Consider the following 17,014-nt stretch of genomic DNA (forward strand, 5'->3'; position numbering starts at 1 on the left):
CTCTCTTTCCTTATCCATAAACAAAGGAAGAAATGGTTTAATCTAAACTGGTAAGACAAAGATTGCCGTATAATAGTGAAAAAGGTACAAATGATGGTGATTATGCTTAATAATATATATATATATAGCAGCATAATCTAGGAGGGTGTTTATTTACATTTTATGGATTATTTTAGGCAAATTCATATTCATTATATTGAAATAAATTTAAGGTATCCTGGACAAGACACTTCTAAGATGTCTTGAATGTTCTTTGCAGCTTACTTTTTCTTCTAGAAACATTTTGTCAGATCAGCATATTCACTGACCTCTTAACTGCCTACTGTTGTAGAGAATCTGGTTTAATAAGGCATTGTAAAATGGTACCTTTGCCAGTAATTTAAATTGCATACCACTTCTAACTGTTAACAAACAAAAGTGTCCTAACCTTTATTTGCCTTAAGGAGATAAAAATATTGAACTTTGATTTGGCCTTGTAGTAAATATTTAAGTAGGGAAAAATGGCTGTGTTTTGATTTTGGATCATACAGTGGGAGCCTGAGGAATTGTTTCTGTTTCTAACATGAACTACAGATGTCACATCACAAGCACTGGTGTAATGCATAGGCACAATCTTTAATTTGTGGCTGTTCTATAAATCTTGCATTTGTGGTTTCTCCTAGCTTTTGAGTAACATACCTCAATGTTGAAAAGAAAATTAATGCAATCCCCTATTTACTCCTTAGGAAAAACAGGACACATTCAAAATTATGGTACCGTAGAATACTGGATCAGGTTACAAGTTCCTATGGACCAAGCTATTTTTCCCTACAAACAGAGGTCAAAGGATCTGGGATATATAATGACCAGTTTTAGGGAGCATGAACAACCATCCAAGGTATGTTTGGGTCTGTACTTGATAGAGAGAATTACTTCATGGAGAAGAGAAGCTTCAGGGTGACCTAATTGCAGCCTTCCAGTATCTGAGGAAGCCTACAAGAAGGCTGGAGAGAGGCTTTTTACGAGAGCACAGGACAAGGGGGAATGACTTCAAATTTGAGGGAAGTTGATTTAGATTAGAAGGCAGAAATTCTTCATGGAATCATATAATTGGCTGAGTTAGAAGGCACTCATCAGAATGAATGAGTTGACCTCCTGGCCCTGCACAGACACCTCGACAATCCCAAATGCTCCAAATGCAAACTGGGACAATCCTAATTGTCCAAATGCTCCCGGAGCTCTGGCAGCCTTGGGACCATGACTGTTCCCTGGGGAGCTTGTTCAGTGCCCAACCACCCTCTGTGCAGAGAACCTGCTCCTGATGTCCAATCTATCCCTCTCCAGCTGTTCCTTCAACTGGGACAGGTTGCCCAGAGAAGCTTGGGTTTCCCCACCCCTGGAAGTGTCTGAGGCCAGATCGGATGGGGCTTGGAGCACCTGGTAGAGTGGAAGGTGTCACTGCCCATAGCAGGGAGTTTGTGACAAAATTTTAAGTTCCCTTCCAGTCCAAGCCATTCTGTGATTCTGCGATAGTTTTGATAAAATAAACTGTTCAGTTGTTTCTTTTTAAGTTCAAATAGCTTAGGTCCAGGGTTGATATGTTAAAAGTGTAATAAAGTTAAAGGTTCTTGAACTGGAAAACACGTTAGCAGTTTTTCATATAAAGAAATCAAGAACTAGTTGAATTATCCCTTGTCTGAAGAGGCAAAGTCTTAAAGTTATTTATTTTTACTGAAATTGTCACTATAACATTTGACATTTTATTTAATTTTCTTGAGCTGTAAGTGGCAGATCATACTCATAGTATCATACTCATGAATTTTAAACCAACTAGGTGTCGGATACATAGAGTAGGTGAAGCAGTTGTTCAAAATGTTTTGAAGTCCTTAACATTGGAGTATTACGAGATTGAAATTCCTTCACAATGGGTTTTTTACTTAGTTTTTTAGCTGGATATTGAAGAGCATTTTGAAAATAAAATTCACTTTACAATCACATTTAAATTAGGGCCATGGGAAAAAAAGGGACTTTCAAACATCTTTAACAGTCATTTAAGAAATAAAAGCAAACAGGTTGAAATGCAAAAATTAAAATACTAGAGTTTTTAGTGGGCTTTTTTTAACCTAAGCTGTTTAGAATATTCTATGTCTGGAGTAACTAATGTTTTATATTATTCCATAATGTAAATTTATATTATATATAAAATCTCCATGGGTTCCATGATGTAATCTGAGAAGTATGTTGTGTATGAATTCTGTTAAATTGTATCTGATTAGAATTAAATTTAGTGCCATTAGATTTGGCTTTGAAAAAAATTAAGAGTTCCTCATAATTTGCTATAAAATAAGATGGCAATAAATGTTCTTCAATATATTTGTTTATTACAGACTCCAGCACTCAAAATGAAGCAGCGTGCAGCTCAAGCACACAAGAGAGTCTCTTTTCTGGATCTTAGTGCAGTACAGATGGCAGTAAGTTCTAAGTATTTCTGTTATGCACGATGAAGCATGAAAGGCTACTTGTAGCTCCATATGGACAATTTGTAAAACTAATAATTGAGAACACTGGATTATTTTAGCAGAACAATACTGCACTGTCCCAGGCAATGAATGATAGCATAGTACTGCATAGAGGTGGAGGACACAATGCAGTGGTATTTGTGTGACTCCCTCAGAACTCCGTGATATCCTCCACAGTTTACAAGTTTCAATTTCCACTGGCTTAGGGCAGATTCTAACAGGACCAATCAGCTCGCTCTACACTACGTTTCTCAACTCTCTGCATTATTCAAGTGTCTTTCTACTGTATACCACTTGCACTGCATATAAGTGCCTCTATAGAAACCAGCTTAATCCAAGCAGATCCTGACTGTTGGGCTAATGGGATACACAATTTGACACAGTTCAGAGTCATCTCTAAAATTAAGTTTATCAGCTGAGATTGCACACATTCTGAAACTAATGATACTTCTTAGCATACACTGTCATCTGTACATCCTTCCATAGTCTAAGAGAGTTTACGTGGAACTAACTCAGATGTATTTGCTGCATTTTGTAAATTTTCTTCTGAAATAATTTGCATTCGAAGTACTAAAAATAGGTTGTGTTTAGTCTTTTAAGTAAATCCAGTAAGTAAAGGTATATTCTTCAACAGGCAATTATAAAAGGTTATATTTATCTATTACATATGATTATAATATTAATAATATTGCATTAATTAAAAACTAGTGGGTTTTTTTCCTTTCATAAATTTCTTAATTGGATTTATTCTTTGAAATGTTGATATCAATTTTTGATTAGCAGATTCTGTTACTGTTTGGTTTACTCTGACTAGAACTTCGTTGAGAGCTAGAGTATAGACTGGAAATAAGAATTAAGTCGATCCGTTGCATTTATAAACTTTAAAAACCAAAAAGTCAAATGTTGGGGAATATAATCTTTTGAGAGCTTAGATATGAAAAACTGAAATGTTAGTCAGATAGTTGCACACACAAAATATCTTCAGCTGTCCAAACAGTAGCTTCTCAAAGTTTGACAATTTTTCACAAACTAGGATTTTCTAAGTGAGACAGCTACTTAGTCTCCATCAGAAGTCTTTGTTCTTGGGTGGCAGCTCCTCTAGCTGTTTTAAAAATCTAAGCCTCATTGTCTGGTTAAGGACAAAATACTATTAGGCCTAAATAATGAAACAGCTGGACTTTCTCTGCTGTCTAAGTCTTGTGATGAAGGGCAAGAAAGCGTCCTAGCAAGAAAAACAAAAGTTCAACAGATTAAAATGGGAAGTCTATTTCATTTTCCAGTTCATTTTCTCAATAGCAGAGAATCTAGCTCTTAATAAAATTTCTTGTCAATGTGATACATGCCAAAGCAAATAAAAAAGGAGACTCACTAAAAGGTGGGATAAATGGTTTGTCTCACCCAAACTGCTTATGAGAATTGTCCAGCCTCATATGTAAAAGTTCTAGCTGAGGACCAGTAACGCTAATGCAGGGAAGCATAGGAGGCATTTTCTATCCAAATGTTTTTCCACCAGTAAATCTATACCTACTTTTGTATAATAATTATCTACTGCATATTAAAGGCTTCCTCTTGTTTTATTCCTAACTTAGGGATCTGTATTTGAAAATAATGCGAAAATACTTTGACATTTAAAATGCAGTTCCATAGGGTTCACTACAGTTATAATAATGGCCTAACTACAGATTGGAGATAGTAACATTGATACCAAAATCAATTCACATGCACACAGGTAAAATTATGTGCAGGCCTATGTGTGTAAATTTAGCTATCTTCTTGGGTACAGTGTGTGTTTTGGGGTTTTTTGACTGAGTCTTGTAGAACTTGTAGAAAAAGATTAAATATAAATTAAACTGGAAATCAAACAGGCTGTATATATGTTGATAGGAACAAAATCATTATAATAGTTATGTTTTCACAAATGCAGTTAGATAAATGTCCTTCTGCTGTATATGAATTATATGTTACAGCAGTTGACACCTTCTCATTGTTTCCTGCAGTGCATAAGCAATACAGTAGTTAAAAGGCTCTGGATAATGAATGTGGGTTGTAACTCTTCAAGTTTTGAACTTCAGTAACTTCTGCTTTTCAAGGAGTTTTATAAAGACTGTAAGTTTCTCTTTTTCTGTAGCATGTGGTACAGGATGCTAAACAGCTGTTGGGTGACAAAGTGAAGCACATGGCTGAAGAAATTCAGCAGGAAAAAGAAGAGCTCTCTCATCTGTCAGAGGAGCAATTGGCTGACCAAACATTGATTACTTCTAGAGATGAGACAGAAATAATTGAAGAATTGGAACCAGAAGGTAGAATTCATGGTTATTAATAAGTAGCTGTATTTTCTGAAAAAACCTTTCTCTTTCCATTTTCATAAGCATTTCTTACTAGTAGTGGAAGCTGCTTCATTATGAGAAACTTCATGGCATAAATTATATTCTGGCATAGGCTACAGGTGAAGCTGGGTGGTGGATAAGGTGTATTTTCTTCCCAAATGGAAACCATATTGTAATTGATTTCAAAAATCTGATATATGACTTAGATTAGTAAAATTATTAAAGGAAACCTGGCTTCTATTTTAAATGTCTTCATATTCTCCCTTGGATCTATGCTGTTCCAAAGACTCTTTTAATGAATATGCTTTTTTTGTCTGCAGATAACAGCCCATGCTGATACTGGAATCCTTTCAGAGAGTGAGAGGGCTAGGATGCTATATCACATGTGTGACACAAAGTTATTAGATTTATTTAAAGATTATAAAAGCCAGGTGAACCTGTTCGAGCTCCAAGCTTGAACTGTTTATTATAGCAATAACCAAGTCCATGATACCAAGTTTAAAATAAAAGCAGAAGTAGAATGCTAACATTTTATGTTTAGTTGTTGGCAACTTTTGCATAAGAATTCATTAAAAAGATTGGAAAAACTTGTTGAATGTTGATTTTGAATACCAGTTGTCTTTATAATTTGCTTCATGGAAAAAAAATGCTCTGCAGTGTTCCAGAAAGTAATGCACCTGCATATAGAACTACTTTTTTACTAAAGAAAAAAGGTGCATTCTTCTTTTACATGTGCATGGTGTTAAAAGAAGTCAGAGGAAATTCAGACCATATTCTTAAATAAAGCTAACAGTTGTGCATACTTAGTTCGTTTCAGGACTTACTCTATTAACCAGTTTGCATCTGGAAAACATTTTTTTAACTAACCAGAAAAAATACAGATTACATGACTCTAAATGTCATCAGTTCACAGTGTTAGTCTTCTTCAAAGGAAAAGAAAATTTACCTGGCACTTACTCTTTTTATATTAGAAAAGGAAATTTATTGCTATCAGATTTCTTATTAAGTCTTAAGTGGCCTAAAATATAGCGGGCGTTACCTGCATTGATTTTTATTTTTTTTTAAGATCAAGAAGATCATCAAGAGGATGATGCTGTTGAATCAATAAAAACTGATAGTGATGACTGTATTATTTCAAGTCCAGTATCCACAAATATTAAACAGCTGAGTCAGAGTATACATGGCAATTATTTGGTAAGACTAAGAAAAATATTTTAAGCCTAATGTCCTCTAAGAGTAGCTTTGCTGTATCTAACATCAGTTTTCAATGAAGCTGTACATGTACAGTATCAAATCTCTTGACTTATTCTTAAAACCAGCAATTCAGGACTAGAAGTCATATATGCAAAATAGCACAGCATGATATAAATTTGGAAAACTTACTTTGAACAGTATTTCAATAGGATAGTTCTCAAAAAAAGAAAATTCACACTTTTAGATCTAACATTGACTGAACCATCTTAGCCATAAAACTAGTACTTAAAATTAACAGGTTTAAATATTCTGCAATGTGATATCCTAGAGGGTAGGGGGGTTTTTTAAGTGCTCTTTTTAAGGCTCCGTGGTGTCTTACAAAGTAACTAGTAACAAGAAACATGTATAAGAAATACTGCTCCTTTTTTAAAGGGTAGAAAGTACATCTTTAAGAAGTACCTATCTTCAACTACAGTAGATTTGTAGAAATGCTGTCACTTATATGTTCTTCAGAAAAATACAGAAGGTACTTTTGAAGATTGCAGTATTTATAAGTAAAATGTAAAAAAATTTCAGGTGTAATTTTGAGAACTAAAATGAATACTAGTAATCACTATTAAGTCAAACTATAATACAGTTGCTCTATACCTTTCTAGTCATCCTGTATTATATTTTATCAAAATTATTTAAAAACAATTCTGAGAGGATTTTGTATGTAGATTAATTTCAGGTTGATAAATTTCTGCGTTCCTCCATTGATCTGTTTTTTGGTAACAATGTGCATGTTTGTGAACAGTAGATAAAACCAGTAAAAGCTGTACACTATTAAGGCAACGTATGATAAAAGTTGGATTTTAAAAATATGTATTACTTTGCTTGAATTCTTGGGTTGATTATAGAATACAGCATGTCAAAATTGCTGTTGAATTATTTTTTGTTTGGTTAAGATCAGAAATCACTGCCTTTTATCTTTTGAGATAATTATCCTGCTGATACTCAAATACTGTAAATAGGTTTTGTGATTTTTGGAGATCATTGTGCTAATTATCCTATAAATATTAATTGTATGCTACACTATATAAGTAATTTAAGATCACACCAGGGTTATTTGTATGTTGCAAATTAGACAGTTCATAGTTATTTCTTAGATATATTGATCATAAGGCATATCTAAAAGATTTTCCAGTATCAAACTATACCAGTTGCTTCTTTATTTTTTCTTCTTGTCTATGATGTATGATTGATTATAAAATACTTCATTTTGTTCAAATTAATTTATAAATTTGAATATGAAAAGCATATTCAAGTCAAAGATCATCACTTTAATGACATTCAGTAGCCATTTAACTTATTAGATTTTAGGGAAAAAAAATTTCTAAAGCCATGAACCTTTATTAGTAGAGACAGAATGGTGTGGATTTTTTTCTCTCATCCTGGTAGAATTTCCATGTACCTGCTGAATAGTGAAAGAACCTTATTGAAATATTGATCCAGATTTGGATTTTTTGTTAAAGTGTCATAGGATACATAATAAAAAGAAAAGTCTTTTGAAAGGAGGGGGTAAAATTACATAATCAAATACTGAAAGGACTTGACAGCAATGGAAATTATTCTGTATGGTGAATATTTTTACGATAGGATACATTGCTTTTCATTTTGATTAGTTTTATAATTTTCTCAGCAAAATGTAAGCTGTCTCCATATTAAATAAGAACATTAGTTTGGAATTCTGACTGAATATAGAAAGCTAGTACTTTGAATGTGATTTAGTACTTCAAGTGAATAAAGTTTAGAAATTAAAATTGTCAAAATATTTCCCTATAGAAGAAATATTTTAATAAAGTTATGAAAAGAAAGTAATATATTGAAAAGAAATAAGTTTTTAAAAAATCAACATTTCCGTATCCAGTGTGTTCTCTTTGCTCTTTGAAGAATATCATCATCGAATGCTCACCTACATTTTCCAGTTTTGAAACCATTGTGGCTTTTCTTTCTTCCGAGAGTAATTTCAGGAAATCTTTGTGACTCTTTCTCTTGAGTCTGACATGCCCACCTAAATAAAATTTACTAAAATTTATCTGTACATAAATATTCCAGACTTTGCAGAACAGTGTGAAACCATTTCATATAAGGAACAGAAGAATGTAATTTCAGTTAAAGATAATAAGAAAAGGCTACAGTGAAGAACAACTGGGATGTTACTTTTATTATCACATGTTAAAATTAGCTTTGTAAGGTGTGTTTGACTTAACTAGGAAAGTTCACTACATGAAGTTGAATTCTTTACAAATACATTATTACATTACATACCTAACAATTTTGTGATTTGATGGATTTTAATTGAACTGTTTGTAGTATAGTCTACATTAGGTACTAACAATTCTCTTTTATTTGGAAAACTTCAGTACCTTGTATTACTGACAGTATTTTAAGCAGTTACAGGATCACTTTGCTGTGTAGGTAAAAATAATGACAGCTGGAATTTGTGATTCAGATAGCATTTTTACCTAAAGATAACCAGCAGACTATGACTACTACAAAAACGTTTTAATCATTGAATGGAAATCAGTATCTCTTGCAATAACAGTCTTAGCTACAAACCCTGGAGCTTTAGATTCTCATTTTGTATATGTCTGTCAATCAGTGTTAATCATATAAAAAGCTGATGATTTACATACACATATATATATGTTTGTTTTGTGTTAACACTTAAAGAAACAAAAAATAATTTGTATTATGTTTATATTTTGTTTTTAAATAGGAAGTTGAAAAAATCCAGATTAAAATTACATCACTTGGTCTTACTGAGTCACGAATAACAGCAGATGAAACGATACAGCAGCTGTTTGTAGAATGCAGATTAAACAATTTCCTTGCAGAGGAGACCCCACTGTCACTTCCAAAACCACCTAGTGGTCAGAGGATTCACTATAACTATAGCACTGGTAAGTCTGATGTATTTCTGAGCAGGCTTGGTTCTTCTCTTAAAATCTGTCTTATGAAAATACCTGCAATAAAGCCTACTTTCTATATATTATAGTTGCATTTCTCTATGTGCCAACTCTATTTGCCTATTTTCCCGATATTTTGGGAAATACTAAAAGTGATTTTTAAGAAATGAGGCAAGTATGCAATTATCTAGTATACAATGAAATGCCAAAGGAGGCTGGTATATAAAATGGTAACAACACAACACATTTAAATATGCTGGTAGTGTATAAATTTCATAATTAGACTATACATAACTAAAATCTATATATTCTTTTTAGAAGAGCATGATGATCTAATTTTTCTATCAGTACATGATGATACATCTTAGCAAAAGAAAACATTCTAACCTGTACATCTAAAACTTAGTTGAAAAGAGAGAATATATAATTGGACTTCTTCACTACTTGCAAATACTCAGTGTTCTTTTAATGACAACTTTTTAATAGGGGAACTAATTCATCTTTGTTTCATACTAATACATTGCCAATTAATACTTTATATCTACACTACTGGCATACATAGAACTATTGTAATAATTTAAAATTCTCTTGTTAATTATTTCCCCAGCTATGTCATAATATTTCAATTAACTTCTTCTTCCTGGTAGAATTGTCTTTCATTTAAGATTCAGCCTGAGTGCTTCAGTCTTGGACTTTTAGCTGAGAGTATTCTGTAGTGGGTGAATCAAGGTTAGGGTTAGGGTTATTGCTATTTGTGACAAACCCTTAGTACAGACATTCAAATTAAGCATTCTTTTAAAAATAATTACGTGAAAGTGGCTTTGCAGAAACGGTGTCTTAGATCTTTAAAATTGCTACCATCTACAAACCTGATTTTAGAATGCAACTTCCCAAATAATTCACTCATTTAGATCTTCCTCTTACTTATAGACTATTGGATTGTTCCATGTGTAGCTGAAGACTGAAATTAATCAGAAATGTCACATCAACCACTTCTATGTTGGCATTGCCCACTTGAGAGGGAATATAGATGACAGATTTTCTCCAGTCCATTGGTCTGAAGATTTCTTCTACTGAAATACTGTGGCCGGAAAGGAGGATTGAATTACTGAGGCTGTCAAAAAGGATAAGCACTTTGCCATACATTCTCATTATCTCTATCTTCCTTAGTAGAAGAAAATACAGTAAATCACTTCAAATCCAAAGCAGTAAAGACCCTTTTAAAATCATGGCTTTTAAAATCATGGCTGCTATTGCCGTTAATAGAAAGCGGCAGCTCTGTGACATGCTTAGATGCTGCCTTTGTATCTTTTTTGACAGTGGTCATATAAACCTGCCAGTGACACACCATTAGATTATGATTCTAACATTTGATTTTAACATTGTTGTTCTTCCTTAGAAAAGAAAATGAAATAAACGTTTATTTTATTTTGTTCTTTTCTTCTAATAGGTGAAAAAATGTTTTTTTTCTTCTAATAGGTGAAAAACAATTGATAACCAGTTATATTAATTTATTTACTTTGCAGCAATAAATGTGGATAAGGAAGATAATCATGCAGAAAGAGAGTATCTCAAGTCAATTCTTCTAAAGCCAGATCTACCTTCTGACAGGTAAAGATTAATACTAAAAACCTCTATTATAGGTCTTTGTAAAAAATGCTCATGGTTTGTCTTTTTATTTGTCCTTACTGACAAGGTAACCCTAAGTAGTTAATACATAACTAACAAGAAAAAAATAATTGTTTCAGCTAGGAATGATGCCTGCATTGTGATCTGGCTGCTGCTGGTCTTATTTCTTCTCCGAGTAGGTGGATATGGAATGGAATATTACAAACTTATCTAATGTTTGTTTAGTGCTGTGGTTTAATTCTGGGGGGGTTGTTTCTTTTGCTGGTGTTTTTTTTTAAACAACTTTGTTTTACAAAACAGAGTTTCTAGAGTCTATCATCAGTAGTCTATCAGTAATGAATTTGGAAAGCACATATCTGTGCGATGGTAGAGTAGTACATTTGTTGCTTTCTGAATTCAGAATACTAAAAGAAGTCTTAACTGCAGGAAGTGTTCCTTAGCCCCAGAATTTAAAATAAAAAAAGGTATATGTGTATATATGGATGTAGCAGACATCTATTATATGAATACATATGAGAAAGACTAGAAATTAGACTTGTTCAATTTTATAGTAATAAATTTGTTCTTATTCATTTTTTTTTATTGAGGTAGCCATGTGTATTACTTGGAGAGAATGAATGACATACTTTGATTCTGTTTCTTCTTGAATATCAGTATTCATTAAAATGGAACAACTATTAATTTAAAGATCCATTCAATGTACAGAAGACTAGGATACCTGCTGATTAAATTTGAAGCATCAGAGTCATTTGTAAATCTTACTCACAAATCACTGATTACTCCAAGAAAGAGTGATCTCTCTTCATTCCATATTCCTTATTTGGCATCTATATCAGGGATGTTGCTAAACATATTCTACTAAAGCATGTTTTACTAAGATTTAACAATAATGAGGATAAAATACCCTTTTTTATTTCCCTGACAGATAACTTAGTTGCTAAAGAAATTTCCCTGTCCAACCATCTAGGACCACTGTGGCAGTTTTACTTCACCACCTGATCTGGGACTGAGGTCCCTTGGCAGCTACACCCCCCACAACTGTCCCAGTCAGACTAGTTGCCTTCACCAACTCCAGCGCAGGTGTCCAGTCACTGAGTCTTAGAGGTCCCAAGCCTTAAAATAAGTTTTTGGTGCAGTAATTAAATAAGACAATAACAGTTCAAGTTGGAGCCTCAGAGTAAGGACCCTGAACAAAGGAACCCCTGGGCTTTCACACCCTTACAGGACAGTCTGGGGGTCACCGGCTCCTGCCACATTCCGAAGTGTCCCTCACCTGGCTGTACCCAAAGTCTGGGAGTTACTGGCTCCAGCCTGTATCTCTTGAGTGTCCCTCCCCTGGCTGGGCCATGGGTCCCTGGGCCTTTGTTGTGCTAAGGGATAGTAGCTTCACAGCCTCTTGCCTTGGGCTGGGCTCCTCCAGTGCTCAACCTGCAGCTGCTCCTGAGCCACCTGCACTGGATTGATTCCTCAACACAGTGAAACAATAGCTGGTCTGTGTGCTGCAATTTCCCCTATAAATACTTAGATAACTATAGTAAATATTTTACAAACCTGAGGTAAAAATAAGGTAAAATAACAGCAGTGAGCTTTTTCTCAGAACAGAAGCATTCATCTCTTAGATGTGCCATCATGTCACTACTGTTCCCTGTGTTACAAGTAGGTTGTTTCCTGCAGTTATCAGAATGTCTGGTTTGACTTGTGCTGAAATTTCAGTTCTGTATTGAATAAATAGGAAGGCAGAAGTTCATCAGTAGTCCAGTTTCCCATTTTTTGTATCAAGAGGACCACCAAGAAACAAAATTTATGGAAATATTCTGCCCATAACACCAAGGGTGTTTCTGCATTTTAAACTAGTAAAATAGTGTGTTTTTTTTCTTTTTTAATTATTTTTTATTTGATTTTTGACCCTTTTTGAAAGCAAAATACCTTTTTTTTTTTGTGCATGTGTGTTTAGCCTAAAATTTACAGTGGTCAGTGATCCTCCAGAAGATGAGCAGGATCTTGAATGTGAGGACATTGGGTTTGCTTATGTCAGTTTAAAAGAGATATTCCAGAAACAAAGAGATATCATTGAGCAAGATATTGATGGTAAGTTTTAAAGATCGCTTTCTTGTAAACTTCTGTAGCCTAAAATTCATTGAATTTCTACTTTGCTTTGTAGGCGTTACTGTGCAAGTAATTGTTTCAATAAGAAATTATTTAATACTAACTAATAACTTCCACATTTGTTTGCAAAAGTCTGCAAAAATACTATCTGTTAGTATTATTCCCTAAAGTTTTTTAAAAAAACCCTAAACCAAATAGCATTCTCACCTCATAGAAATTAGTTTATAAAACCTAAGAACTTTCAAGCTATGTCCACTGCTATAATTCTGTCTTTTCTACAACATACTTCATTGCGGTATGACAATAAATATGTATTTTGTATAAAAATTCGTTTTGTATTAAAATTTTCATCAGCAATTTGGTATTACTAACGTCTGTATTTTATTTGAAATTACGTTATATCCCTGTGTACCTCAAGTTTGTTTCCTCCATATGAAACATGTATGATACAATGTGAAATACTGGTGTTTTTGATTAGGAATCAGTTTTAGTGGGCACCCTTCTGTAACAGACTGACCAAACTCATTGTGACTCATTAGAGCAAGGTGATGTGATTAAGAAGTGTGGAATCTTCCTTTTCCTAAGGTCATAGGATGCGTTTTTATAACATTGATAAGAAGACTTAAGAAGGCTTTGTGGTCCTTTTGTCAACTGTGAGGATAATATTCTCCTTGCTCAGTTTCCTGTTCCCCATGGCAGCAGAGACACGATTACCAATGGTGCACTTTTCTCTTTACTTTTTCCTCTCAATCCTCTTTCCCCCTTGGGGTGAAGCTCGGTGAAGAAGCTGAAAGCACCTCTCTTATAAAAGAGTAACTCTCCTTTCCCAGTAAGTGAATTAGTTCAGTGACTGGATGCCAAGCACCTATGTTCACAAGGCTCCTTTTGCAATAGCAAGAGTTCTAGTGAGCCCCAGCAGAATGCCAGGGAAATGTAACTTTACTACTTCTACTGTTGTGTCTAATTCCTGTACTTGAGCAATAGGGAGCTGAATAATGAGGGAAAAAACTAGGCTTTCTTATCCATATCCATTCTTATCATGCATGATTTGCATCCACACTGTTGCTAAAATCAATTTACAGGAACGCGATAAGGAAAATTCTAAGAATCATCAAATTTCCATACTCTGGAAGAATAATATACAGATTTGATGCATTTCCTGCTGTGGCTGAGGAACTTAAGCTTTTCTCCACCAATAATTTTTCTCCAAGTACAAAAACTCCTCCAAAAATGTATTTTGTACTCTCTCACTGGAAGATTGATTTTTGTTCTGGAATTTATGACCATACCTCCACTGTCATAATTCCCATTTGATAAGATTGATTAGTTAGGTAAACATAATTCTTGAAAGTCACTTTCACAAAACTGTTAAAATTCCTAATCATCATCTGAAGAGACTTATTAGGACCATAAGGACTGAGTTTTATTACTAGTTACTGTAAGCTATTCATTACCATGTAATGACAACTACTGTAATATTGTGAGGAGAATTTCTTCCCCTAACTGTCAGACTAATTTAAACCAATTTTTGCTTTATGTTAATTATATATATGAAAATGATAATAATAGCTAGAAATACTTTTATTCTTTTTCCCTTCTGCATTTCTCCCCTTTCCTGCATATGCTGTACAGTTTTTTGGGGATTTTCATTGCATCCATAACATATAAAATTTTATATTTTCTGAAAATTAAGATGTTTCAGAGGATTTAAATTAATTTTATGTTAAAATATGTCAGATCATGGCAAAATAATATATCTGTATATTTTCTTAGATGAAGTAATTGTAAAAGGATTAATTCTTCAGATCTGAACACAGATGTTGATTAAATGTAAGGGCACAATAAACAGTATTGCTAAGTAGTGTTGTACACATTCTCTGAATTGGATATTTGTTTAAGGAAAAATAATAAACCTAGACACAGGGAAATTCATAGGACACTACTGCATGAATAAAAAGTCATTCTTAAGTTAGATACCAAACTTCCTTTATTCTTTTTGAGGATTGCAACCATATATCTTTCTCATCTTTTGTTCTTTTCATTGCTGTTTGTGTCAAAGTGGTTTATGTGAAATTTGAAGCAAGTAAGTGAATGGCTAAGCAAGAAGATGGATGAAAAATACTGTAGTCAAAACATCTAACAGTATGTCTCGGGGATAATAGGACAGTATAAGAAGTGAGAAAATAGAATTAGATGCTATCTTCTGATATAATTAACTATAATTATCCTGCTCTTCTGTTAAATAAAAACAATACAGTCCCCTGAAGTCTGCTCTTGAAGCTGACAGTTTACTGAGTGATTTGTCGAGGCTGATTTGGACTCATCCATCATACACAGTGTAGAAAAAGCATTAATGTGCTGTATTTTTACTTAAAACTATTCCTATGTATGTAGATAGAAGTTTAATAGAATTTGGAAAATCTTTATTTACATATTGTGAAAAATAATTGTTTTATCTAAACAATTATTATATTGATAGTTTCCTTTCTAAATTAATTTCAACACGAATACATTTATTGATTTATATTCTACTTCTAGGAGTGGTTAATTTCCAGTAGCCTGAGGGCCTGAACTGCAAGATTATTTATTTATCTCTCCCTTTTTTTTTTCATATGCTGGTTGCTCTTTAATCTGTCCAAACACTAAAGAAAACTATCAAAACAAAAGTGAAATCTTAAGTTGAATAGCTAATGCTGTTTTCTGATGTTTCCTTTCTAGTTTTTGATTCACAAGATGCCAGTGCAGTAATTGGAAAGCTCACAGTGACAGTGGAAGCCCTCAATGCACTGCGTTCAGTCCATGAAGAATGCAAAAATGATTAGGAGGCAGGAAAGGGACATTTGCCTATTGATGTTCTGCTCCCAGTGTAAAGATACAAAAATTAGATCTTTATCATTCTCACAGTATACTTAATGTAAAATGTATATTAAAAAGATGCTTGATGTCCAGATATAAGGCTTTGTACATTTTTCAGTCTGTTTTCTTTTTTTTTAAGGTCCTTGCTGAATTATACTTCAGGCTCTCGACACTTGATAGTGTAAGAGTCTAACTTAGTTCCAACAAAGTTTGGTTTCAAATGCACGCTTGCTTGTAAATTATCAGATACTATTTGGGGGTATTTTGTCTAAGGAAATAAGTGATGGTGAACCTTCAAACAGAAATGCTTGTAGATTGTTACTAGGAGTAGTTCTGTCACAATACTATGTCAGAATACAATAATTCCTGTTAGAAGTGACCTCAGGTAGTTTTTAGCCCAGTCACTGCAGGATTAGGTATTATGTTAGGCCATATTACTCAGGGCTGTATCCAGCCCGGTCTGAAAACTTCCAAGGACAGGCACTGCTTAACTGCTCTCTGCACAACCTGTTCCAATGCCTGACTGTTCTCATAGTGAAAAAAGGAGACACATTTCTACACATTACTTCAATCCAAATTGAAGCCAAAGCTAGATCTCAGTACATGGAGCAGCTTTTGCACTTAATGCACTATCTAATAATTTAATTTGTTGGGGTTTTTTTTAATTCTACGGATGGCATATTTATCATTTGTTTCAGCCATTTATATTTTGCGCAGAAATAAAAATAACAAAGCATTTTAGTGTTGATTTTCATGCTTTGTAACATACCATCACATTTTTATCTAATTTTGTAAAGCAGTTGACAAAAAATAGCTGTTATTGTTATCAAAGTGGTTTGCTCAGGTAATGTTTCTGTAGATTTCAGTGGTAAACAATTTGTTATGGCTTATTCCTGGGTTCAGAGTTTTTTTATATTAGGCTTAGATTATTTTAAGAGTAAGGACAGCTGCAACAGTGCAAGACAGGTCTTCCACACAATTAGCAATTATTTGTTTCACATTTTTATGGAACTGTCATTCTTGTTAAATGCAGAATTATTTCCATATGTATTAAAGTCATATGTATTAAAGAACTGAACCATTCTTGAAAAAAGTTGCAAAAATGTGGTCCTTCTACTGCTACAAAAAAATCAATAAAGTAAAGTCTGTTTTGCTTGTTATAGACCAGTGGCTATTCTGATTACCTACATATAAATATAAATAGCTACACAAGCTGACAGCCTTTGACTTCAGTGGTAATGAACAACCAAACTTCACTATAACATGAGGAAGACCTTCTTTACATTGAGGGTGGCAGAGCACTGAGACATCTTCCCAGAGAGGGTGTGGAGTCTCCTTCTCCAGAGACATTCAAGACAAAAACCTACCTGGACACTTCCTGCGTCACCTCCAGGTGACCCTACATTGGTGGTGTGATTGGACTAGATGATCTCCAAAGCTCCTTTCCAACCAC

General features: G+C 33.8%; 1 protein-coding gene across 10 annotated transcripts in view; it reads left to right on the forward strand.

Moving 5' to 3' along the window:
* RPGRIP1L (RPGRIP1 like) overlaps positions 1-17,014 on the forward strand; it is a 53,279-nt gene that overhangs the window by 25,096 nt on the left and 11,169 nt on the right. For 6 of the 10 annotated variants that reach the window (XM_077185869.1, XM_077185870.1, XM_077185868.1 and 3 more), the window contains 8 exons: positions 726-877; positions 2,367-2,450; positions 4,627-4,798; positions 5,892-6,019; positions 8,781-8,964; positions 10,497-10,581; positions 12,554-12,687; positions 15,424-16,723. In XM_077185869.1, the coding sequence (XP_077041984.1) occupies positions 726-877; positions 2,367-2,450; positions 4,627-4,798; positions 5,892-6,019; positions 8,781-8,964; positions 10,497-10,581; positions 12,554-12,687; positions 15,424-15,527 (1,043 nt within the window). In that variant the 3' untranslated portion in view covers positions 15,528-16,723. Of the gene's footprint in view, positions 1-725; positions 878-2,366; positions 2,451-4,626; positions 4,799-5,891; positions 6,020-8,780; positions 8,965-9,900; positions 10,445-10,496; positions 10,582-12,553; positions 12,688-15,423; positions 16,724-17,014 lie in introns of those variants that run through there. The other 4 variants (XM_077185871.1, XM_054641704.2, XM_054641706.2 and 1 more) reach the window with 4 other exon arrangements.

The sequence above is a fragment of the Agelaius phoeniceus genome, chromosome 14 (assembly GCF_051311805.1).
Source record: "Agelaius phoeniceus isolate bAgePho1 chromosome 14, bAgePho1.hap1, whole genome shotgun sequence".
Lineage (NCBI taxonomy): Eukaryota > Metazoa > Chordata > Aves > Passeriformes > Icteridae > Agelaius > Agelaius phoeniceus.